Here is a 10,912-nt window from a genome sequence, read left to right as displayed (position 1 = left end):
TTGCTAAATTCTAGAGAAAACAGGCTAGTTTGTACAACCTCCCTTCATAACCTAATCTCTGAAGTCCAGATATCATTCTTGTGTACCTACATTGTATTCCCTTCAAGGGAAATGTATCATTCCTAAGATATGACACCCATTTCTCACAGTCCTCCAAGCATGGGACTCTAAGAACAGCGAACATTGGCACAGGAGTGTCTTGACCCAGTCATTCATTTCATGGTCCATCTGTGACCATACTACTAGGTTTGGTATTAAAGAATGTGTATCATATTCTGTTTCAGCTTTGATCAACTTGTGGTAATGTGTTGTTAAAGCCTAAAAACACAAATTGCAATAAGAAATAGGCAGCTGTGATTTTAGCCACAGACAGCATTCTACTAAAAAACCCACTCTATTCTATTCCCTTCTATTTTATAGTTGAAGCTGGAGAAATAATTGATGATGTTTCCTATTTTTGTAATTTCAAACACAGCTATTATCCTGATTCCCGATGGGTGGCATTTAGGGGATTTAATTAGGTTTTTATTTCACTCTTCCAGCATGCTTTAATTCTGTTGCTCAACACTCTAGCATTTCAGTATCAGCCCAGTCTGGAAGGACAGTGGATTCAGAAAAGAGAGAGCATTGCAGTGATGAGGAGATGGAGAGCAGAAGGATATCTATGATTTTAATAAAATATACCAAGATATTACAAATGCCAGAGATCTGAAATAAAAGCAAAGTGCTGGAGAAATTCAATAGATCTGACTGTATCTGTACAGAAGGAAACAAAATTGATATTTGCAGCATTTTCTGCGATCTATAATTTTACTCAACATACCTGGTACCTTGAGACATCTTTGACTTTTATGCATTTTCGATTTCTTACATTACGTCATTACAGGAACTTACACTAAACATTGCAATGTTTATTTATGTAACTTCCAACGGCCAGATTTATGCTGATGAATTTAATTGTTACACAAATGCATTAATTTGTGGGATGACTCAGTCAAAGTTCAGGGACCAGTTTAATGGAGTGGGGGAATATCCTTTGACAATGGGTGTTCCTTATCACCTCAGATCCATTTTGTGATTTCCAGTGTAGCAGTTATTGCCAATATAAATTAATTGTGCAATTCTTGAGGACTGAGATGAGAATAATTATTTTTCACCCAGAGAGTGGCGAGCCAGTGGATTTCTCTACTACAGAAACCAGTCAATGCTAAAGCATTAAATGATTTCAAGAAGGCATTTGATAAAGCCGTCGGACTCAGCTAAGGGGATCAATGATACGGAAGCAAAGTTGGAACTGGATATTGATTTGAATGGTCAGCCATGATCATGACGAAAAGTAGAGCATGCTTGAAAGTTTGAATGGCCTACATTGCTTCTATTTTCCGTATTTTCCCAGTTATCTACAATCACAAATATGCACCATACAAAATTATGACAGCAAAGACTTTGTGTTGATAAACTGAAGTGTGGTGCTGCCTTCAATGTAAAATGTCTTCTATCAATAGCCCCAAAATTCTTTGGGAAACCAAGAAACCATCTCTTCCATTCTCACAGCTGCTATGTCAAAGTCCATGAAATCCAAGTCCCCACCAAATATTGCCTCACTCAACTGGTAAATGCAGGACCTTGCAATAAACAGTAAAATGTTGTGCATGCCACCAATTGTAGAGTAAAATGACACACTGGCAAAATCATTCAGTGTTGTGTTGACTTTCATGTCCACTGATAAGGCAGAGCAGCATTTCAGGTTCAGTGCCAGGCATTTATTCGACATCTCACAGAGGCATCTATTGTAATCCTTGGTGAAGCACAATCCCCTCACATCAATCTCCTCAGATATCATTTTGTCAGCTCTTTGTCTGTATACCCTTTGAGGTGCCTATTTGGCTCTCTGTACATGTAATCTACTAGATTCTCCTTTGAATTGAGTTTGCCTCATGGCCTTGATAAACGTGATGTAATGGCAATCATTGAACCTTGAAGGCTGAGGAGGATTGCCACAAACATGTCTTGGGGTAACTGTTCCCATACTTAAAGAATTCCATGAATACTTATTCAAAATGAAACATAGATTCAGCTTCTAGCTCAACCTCAGTTGTTCAGTAAACCATTTGCTAAATGCTTCAGATCTATTTCCACATTTTTCAATAAATTAAAACTAATAAAATAAAATACAATAAAATAAAAAATAAAATAAAAATAAAACAGAGAACTGCGGATGTTGGAAATCTGAAATGAAAACAAACAAAAAAAAATACAGCTGGTGAGTCTCAGCTGGTCTGTCGGCACCTGTGGAGAGAAAACAGAGGTGAAGTTTTAAGTCCAGTGACCCTTCTTCAGAACGTTTTTCAAACTTTGTTTCAAATAATTGTCGAGGTCTACTTTCAAAGTGCCAACTAGCCAACATGGGTTTAAAAATGCATGTGAACCATGCCACCATAGGACTTCTGTAAGATCAAAAGACCTTACGAGGCAATAAATAAAAGGATTGCCAATCCCTGACACTTATCACTTGTCAAGTGGATTAGGTAAAGATTCAGACCGTTTAAACAACTTTTACCTTTTTCTGAAGAAGGTCACTGGACCCGAAACGTTAACTTTGTTTTCTCTACCCACAAATGCTGCCAGACCTGCTTAGTTTCCCCAGCAGTTTCTGTTTTTGTGTTAACATTTATGAACTCAACTTCACAATCTATCCCTTACAACTACCACCTGAGAAATCACCTCTTAGATTAGACATGCAAAGAACAGAAACAAGTTCCTCAAGTTATATTGGTATCTTTGGGGGATCAAGCTGAATATTGTAATTTTATATGCACTTAAATGGCATCCTCTAAATGTCTGTTGCTCATAAAGAAGGAGGAAATCTTTCACCTGGTTGGGTTCACACCTGACACAAAAGAAGATGATTGTGATTGTTGGAGGTCAGTCATCTCAGCTCCAGGACATCTCTGCTAGAGTTCATTAGTGTAATGTCCGAGGCCCAACCATATTCAGTTGTTTCAACATAAGGTCAGAAGTGGGGATATTCACCAACATACCATCCCTGAATCCTCAGATACTGAAGCAGTCCATGTTCAAATGATCAAAGTTGGAAAATGTCTGGTTTGGGATGACTTAGTGACAAGTAACATTTGCACCACACAAATGCTAGACAATGACAGTCTCCAATAGAGACAATCTAACCACCACCTCCAGACATTCAATGGCACTACCATCACTGATTCCTCATCATCAACATCCAGGAAGTTGCCATTGATTTGAGACTGGATTTGCCATGAAAATACAGTGGCTAAAAGAACAGGTCAGAGGTTAGGAATTTTGCAATGAGCAACTCACCTCCTGACTTCCCAAATCCTATCCACTATCTACAAAGTATAAGTCAGGAGTGTGATGGAATATTCGCCATTTGCTGGAACAACACTCACGAAGCTTGAGACCATCCAGGACAAAGCAACCTGCTGATTGTATGACATCCACAAAAATATCAGCTACTCCAGTAGCAGCAGAGTGCAGACATTCACCGAAGGTACTGAGATTGCACATTCTGAACCCATGACCACTTCAATGGAGAAGGGCAAGGGCAGCAGATATATGGCAACAGCAACACCTTTCAGTCACTCCAAGCCACTCATCATCCTGACTTGAAAATATATCACCATTCCTTTACTGTTGCTGAGACAAATTCCTGGAATACCCTCCCTAATGGCATTATGAGTCTGGCTACAGCACATGGACTGCAGTGGTTCAAGAAGGCAGCTCTCCACCACCTTCTCGAGTGGCAGTTAGGGACAGTCAATAAATGCTGGCCCACAACTGAATTAAAAAGAAGAAAAATCAACCACAGCAGTGAGGAGGGTTGATATACTAAAAGAAACATCAAATGATTCAGAGGTAGTAGGAACTGCAGATGCTGGAGAATCTGAGATAACAAGGTATAGAGCTGGATGAACACAGCAGGCCAAGCAGCATCAGAGGAGCAGGAAGGCTGACGTTTCAGGCCTAGACCCTTCTTTCTGAAAGGTTTAGTACCATCTGGAAGGACGAGGGCAGTTGGCACATGGAAACACTAGCCTGACTTGGAAATTCCGCCAATCCTTCATTGCTGTTGGGTTAAAATCATCAAATTCACACCTAAAATCATTCTAAAAAATCAATCTTACCAAAAACCTCTTGCAATTCTTTTTATATTAATTACTATCTTGCTTGCATATTTCATATTCTCCTCCTTTATTATTTTTATTAATTATCCTCTGCTGGTTTTTAAAAGCTTCCCAATCCTTTGGCTTCCCACTAATCTTCACCACATCATATGCTTTTGCTTTTGCTTTGATGTGGTCCTTGACTTCCGCTGTCAACCATAGCTGTCTTGCCCTCCCCATAATGTGTTTCTTCTTCCTTGGGATTAATTTTTATTGTGTTTCCTGAATTAGCACCAGAAACACCTGCCATTGCTGCTTCACTGTCTTCCCTGCTGGGCTTGCCTTCCAATCAATCCTGACCAGCCCTTTGCTGATGTCTTTTTGGTTACCATTACTCAATTGCAATGCCATTACATCTGATCCAAGCTTCTTCCTCTCAAACCGAGGGATGAATTCTCTCATATCATGGTCACTGACCGTGTCAGGTTCCTTCATCTTCAGCTCTCTAATCAACTCTGCCTCATCACACATCATTAAATCTGTAACTGCTTATTCCTGAGTGCACTCGATAACAAATTTCTCTTTTTGAGAAAAACTGCCAACCTGATTTTCCCAGTCCACGTTCATATTGAAGTCCCACATGATTAATATAATAGTATTAATATAATAGTATAATATAATATAATATATTAGTATAATAGGATATAATAGCATTCCCTTTTCTATCTCTGGATTTATTTTCTTCCCCACATTCTCATTACTACTCGGAGGCCTGTCTACAACTCCTGTTCGGGTTTGTTTTCCTTTGCAGTTCCCCAAGTCTACGCACACAGATTCTACTCTTGCAGACTCTAATTCTTGCTATCAGTTTAATTTCATTTCTTACTAACAAGGCAAACCCATCCCCTCTGCCCATCTGCCTGTCCTTTCAATAGGACTTGTATCCTTGGATAGTTCCCAGCCCTAATCCCCTTGCAGCCATGTCTCTATGATGACCACAACATTGTACCCACCAACTTCAATCTATGTGACAAGCTCATTTATGCTGTTTTGTATACTGCGTGTATTTAAGTAAAACACCCTCAGTCCTACATCGATTGCCCCCTTTGTCGTAGTTGTTCCCCTTGTCTACTGTGCTTGAATTTAGATTTCTGACCCTTTTCATACTCTCCATCCTACTACTTGCTCTGGATACTTCAATGCTCTCCCTGTCTTTTACATTTTCCATATGACTGACGCCCCCCAACCCCCAACCTCCAACCCTCCACATACTTCCACCATTTAGTTTAAAGCCCTATCCACAGCCCTAGTTTTTGCCATTCACCAGGATTCTGGTTCTGGCATGACTTAGGTGGGGCCTATTTCATTGGAACAGCTCCCTGCTTCCCCAAAACTGGTGCCAAAGTCCCACGAATTCAAATCCGTTTCTCCTCCATAAATCTTTGAGCCATGCATTTACTTAATTAATCTTGTTGATTCTGTGCCAATTTTATCCTGGCTCAGATAGTAATCCATTTTGGTTCTGCTTTTTAATTTAGCCCCAACAGCTGATATTCCCTTAGTAGAACCACTTTCCTCTTTCTACCTAAATTTTTTGGTAGCTACTTGGAAAACAACACGTCCTCTTTCCCTTCCCACCCCAAGCTCCTCTGCAGCCCGGATGAGAACAGTTCTGAAGGAGGGTCACTGGACCCAAAAAAATAACTCTGCTTTCTCTCCACAGATGATGCCAAGCATGCTGAGCTTTTCCAGCAATTTCTGTTTTTGTTTCTGATTTCCAGTTCTTTCAATTTTTTTTTGTTTTGTGAGCTGTACTGAACTCTGTAGAACCTTATCATGACCAGCCTACTTCATATAAACACTGATCGACTTTTGTAAAGAGGACATTTGCTTCCTGCCGCTCTGTAATATTGGATTCAACTTACGATTTTGCTGTGATTTTCATGTGTTTTCACCCTTGTGACTACTTTGCCACAACTGTGGATTTATTATTTCTACCTTTTCTCATTTAATGTTATACATCTGAAAATTCACTGTATTTTGTTTGAATGGCTCCATCTGACCCACCAGACTTAACTTTTCAGTAGCTCCTCCAATCACTTTGGTTAAACTACATCTCAGCTTAGATTTGTTCAACATTCCCCAAATAAGACATTTAATACTTGGTAATTCATCATCTTTTTTCCATAGCTTGTCTAAATCTAGTTGAATCAGGAACACTTTGAAAAAGGTTAATTCATTTTTACGCACTTCAGCTGCCAAATTTATTCACAATAAACCAAATCATTTGCTTTCTCCTTTCTTATTGGTGCAACAAGTAACAGCTAGAAGACTTTCTGCTCTGTCCAGTTTAAGATTTCAGCCCATTCTTTGACTTTCACACTATTTCTATCCCAGTTAGTATTAGGGTAATTGAAATCCCAGATTGTCTCATTGTTTTTACATTTATTGGAGACTTACCTACCTACTTCATTCTTTTACTTGGTTCCAATTATTTGGGGTTTTGCAATGTACTATCATTCGGGTTGTTTTCGAATTTATATCCTCAGTTCGAACCATATGGTCTCATTTGATTATCCTTAGATTAGCATGACCCAGTTATGAATTCTTAATGAATCAACAATGCAAATGTCAGCACCTTTTATACTTTGTCTGCAAACATGGAACCTGAAATGTTGAGTTGCCTTCTCTCCTCATCCTTCAAGTGCTGCATTAATTAGGGAAGCTACATCAATTTGAGGTGCTAAAATAACTGGAGATGAAGGTGCACTGAATGACTAAATTATACTGTGGAATACTGTGCAGAGCTTAATCAGACATCAGTGTGGGGAATCCTGAGATGGATGGTATTAATGAGATTATCTCTCAGAATCAGTCTGAGGAACTATACTAGCTTGAGGACACACATCACACACATGAATTATTAAACCAAATAACCACAGTTAAAAAGGGCAGTCACATTTAGGATTGCAGTACACGAGTTCTCAGAACACCCCAAATTTTGACTTCATTCACTGAGTAAAAACAGCAGAATGAAGTGATCCATTGAACAGTGTGAGATATAGAGATGGACCTGACTGCGTTTGAATAATTAAAAGAAAAAATACTGGGTTAATGAAGTTCCTGATTTCCATTTGGTAATTGAGATCAAAATTAATCATTGCTTACATCACAACAATTCAATCTCAGTTCCAGCTGCATTCTGTCACAACAGGGAATTAATCAAGCTTGATAACATATTTGCTAACATTTTTTCAAAGCACAGCGAAGTTGAATGATGCTCTAATACCTCATGGGTATAAATTAAAGGCTCTGTTCATGCATCACCTCAGGATTTAGTTTGTAGAGATTGTCTGTGGTGTTACAGAACATATCACTTCACAAGTGAGAATTTGAAGAATATGGAAACATTTCACAGCATAATGAAACTATATTACACATTTCTTGCTGTCATTGGTGTCCCTCGTAAGTGATTATGAACATTGATGTTGTCTAAATCTGTCTGGTTTCTGGTAATGTTGTGTGATCTAGTGGTGACTGTTATGGAGACATTGATCAGTGATATAACATTGTCATTCAAGCATTCTGAATTACATTTGCATTTTCAATCCTTTACTATAATAGACAAGACAGTTGTGTGTAACTCATGGCTCTCTGGATTGTCACATTATTGCCTTGAATAAGATACTGTACACAGTGGAATACATAATGAGACTTACAGACATTGTACAGAAATAGATATTTCTGGGAGTAACAGGATAGAATACACTCAATGTCAGTGACCATGTAATCACTGAGAGGATCTGTCATTGTGGAATAATGCTCAGAAATGTGTCACAAACTGCAGTGGAGCAAGCTGCTTCAATTTTCATATGATTCATTCAGGTAACAGATTCCTGCACTCAATGGAGTGGTCTCCTGTCTTTATGAATGTGAAAGATGGCCAAGGGAAATACATTAGCAGTTTGACAATTATTGTGTTGTCCTAAATTGATTATTATAGATTTACCACGACTTGATCTGCAACAACAGATGGTAACAAATTACTAACATAGAAATAGCAGTAAATTCAAATTAGGTTCAGATCATCTGGGCAATGATGTATTTTTATCTTGAGTATGGTTAATGCAAACACTTTCATTGTTTTCATGCTAAATGATCACTTTTTTTCAACACTGTCCTTAAAGTATTGCATCATGATTGTTATTTTAAATTATGATCTGCTCATTATAGAGGTTGGAATGCTCAGTTATGGTGATTGAATCATCCACTTGGCGAACTGATTCATATTTGATGGACCAGTAATTGCCTATTGTTTCAGAGGCTGAACAGATGTAAAATATACCAAGCTTTTGTGATTTTTTTCCCTTTACAGCAAGCCACATGTAATTGAATAACATTGATGTAGGTCAGTCATTGATTTAAAAACAGAGATCAGTCCGAGCATTGTAAATGGTAATGTTGTTAAACCATGAGTAATGAAATGAATATGCATTGCTTCAATAAGTAATAAAAAGTAATATCTGCAATGATTAAAAAAAAACTGATAACTGAGCTTCATTAATATTCAAGTTACCGAGAATGGCTTTGAATTCACAGCATTGGAACAGGTAATTTAATTTGTGTTAGTGCTTATACTCCATATGAAATTTCTCTCATCCGTCTTTACTTGACCAAATTATGAGACAGTTCGACTGCATTCTCCTTCATATCTTTACTTAATTGTCCCTTAACTAATTCTATCATATTCACCACAACTACTAAAAGCTAAAGAGAAATTCACATGTTAACCATTCTCTACTTAAAGGTGTTTGTCCTTCATGTAAACCAGATTTATTTAACAACAGTCTTGTGATGACAATCTCTCCCACTAGAATATCCCACAGCTGGGCATACCTTCTCTGTGACCACCCTAGCAAACCATTCAGATTTTGTTCAGTCTTCTATTTTGTCTAACCTAAACTTTTGTGTTTCTGTGGGAAAAGTTTTGCAACATTTTTTGCTGTTCAAAATCCCATTTACTAACATAGAGATCTTAATTGTGTAAACTTCATCAATTGTCTTATATCAGCTTATTGTAATTGCTGATTTTCAGTTTATTTCCTCTACAGATAAATCTCCATGCCTTGTCTGATTTTTTTAATGATGTGGTTGAATTATTTTGTGACTTAAGCTTAATCTTCAATTACAAAGCCAATTATCATCTGTTTAATGTTTACGTTTGTGAAGAATTTTTTTTGATACATTTATGCATTATTTTCTGACAGTTCCATTCTGATCCTCACAGATACCCCTCTCTCCCTCACTCTCTAATGTTGCATGTTCCACATTGTATCTTACAGTTAATTTAGTGGCAGTTGTGATCCTTTCACGTGGAAGATGTGGCCTCTCATCCTGCACCGTTCGCTATCTGGTGTCCATGGCAGTGGCAGATTTAATGGTTATCGTCAATGGTGTCATACTATGGCAGATTAATTCTTATTATTTCACAGTTTCTTTCCTGAACATCACATCTGTCTGTAGTGTTATCATGGTCCTGTCTTATGCAGCCACAGAATGTTCAGTCTGGTTCACCGTCACTTTCTCCTTTGATCGATTTGCGGCCATTTGTTGCCAGAAGCTGAGAACAAAGTATTGTACTGGGAAAAATGCAATTGTGGTTCTAACAACAACTTGCATTTTGATCTGTTTGAAAGACATTCCCTTCTACTTTATGTTTGAAGCTGGGGAAGTAATTAACAATGTTTCCTGGTTTTGTAATGAGAAAGAAAGCTACTACACTGATCCCAGCTGGATAGCATTTGATTGGTTTGATAAGATATTCACCCCATTGCTTCCATATGTTTTAATTTTATTGCTCAATGCTCTGACTATTAGATATATTTTAGTCATCAGTCGAGTCCGTAAGGGACTGAGGGGTCATAGTGATGGAGAGAATCACCAAGACCCAGAGATGGACAGCAGAAGGAAGTCTGTGATTTTACTCTTCACCATATCTGGCAGCTTCATTCTTTTGTGGCTCGTGTATATTATAGACTTCTGCTTTTACAACATTTTAGGAATTATTCCTGAATATTCCAATGATTCTTTGAATGTTTTAGCTGAATTTGCAATTATGCTGCTCAGTTTAAATTGCTGCACAAACTCATTTATTTATGGAGTGACTCAATCCAAGTTCAGAGAACAATTCAAGAGCATGATGAAACATCCACTTACATTATTTATCAAAGTAATTAATAAACAAAAAAATTGAAAACGCTCAGAGATTGGGTATAAATGTGAAGGAGAAGTTTATGGAGGCAGTAATAGTAGCTCACCCTCCCATGTCTGTAAAAGATGCTGAATAATTATTTGCAGTATAATTCCTACATTTGTTTGCCATGCTGATTGATTCTAAAGTGCTCCCCCTCCCGTCTGCACCACTTTGGGAGGGGACTCAGTGAATAGGATACAGCATAAAGTGGCTCAAAGGTAGTGATGGAAGGAAAATAAATTCTCAACTTGTCCATTAACATCAAAAGAAACCTGCCACCACCACCACCACCTTTTCAAGAGGAAACTAGGTATGAAGCAAATGTTTCAGCCTTTACAGCATTATCCTGAAGATAGATCTGATGAGTCCATGCTGTTGCTTCTTTTAAGTGAATCATGCATTTTCGCCTCATAATCTTTAGTATCTGGGGGAGTGTGAACTCCATCAATGCAGTTGGCAACTCATAGGGATGAGTTTGCATACATATTGTGTAATATTTTCCAAATATCTAATGGGA

At 38.0% G+C, this 10,912-nt stretch overlaps 1 protein-coding gene across 1 annotated transcript in view; it reads left to right on the top strand.

The window, feature by feature from the left end:
• Window positions 1–10,395, top strand: part of LOC125486931 (probable G-protein coupled receptor 139) — a 16,066-nt gene extending 5,671 nt beyond the window's left edge. The window contains exon 2 of the mRNA XM_048616489.1: window positions 9,485–10,395. Within this exon, the coding sequence (XP_048472446.1) occupies window positions 9,485–10,395 (911 nt within the window). The remainder of the gene's footprint in view (window positions 1–9,484) is intronic.
• The last annotated feature ends 517 nt before the right edge of the window (window positions 10,396–10,912 follow it).

This window comes from Rhincodon typus, chromosome 35, assembly GCF_021869965.1.
Source record: "Rhincodon typus isolate 14 chromosome 35, sRhiTyp1.1, whole genome shotgun sequence".
NCBI lineage: Eukaryota > Metazoa > Chordata > Chondrichthyes > Orectolobiformes > Rhincodontidae > Rhincodon > Rhincodon typus.
Note: the sequence above shows the minus strand (reverse complement) of the source record. Positions and strands in the feature narration are given on the sequence as shown.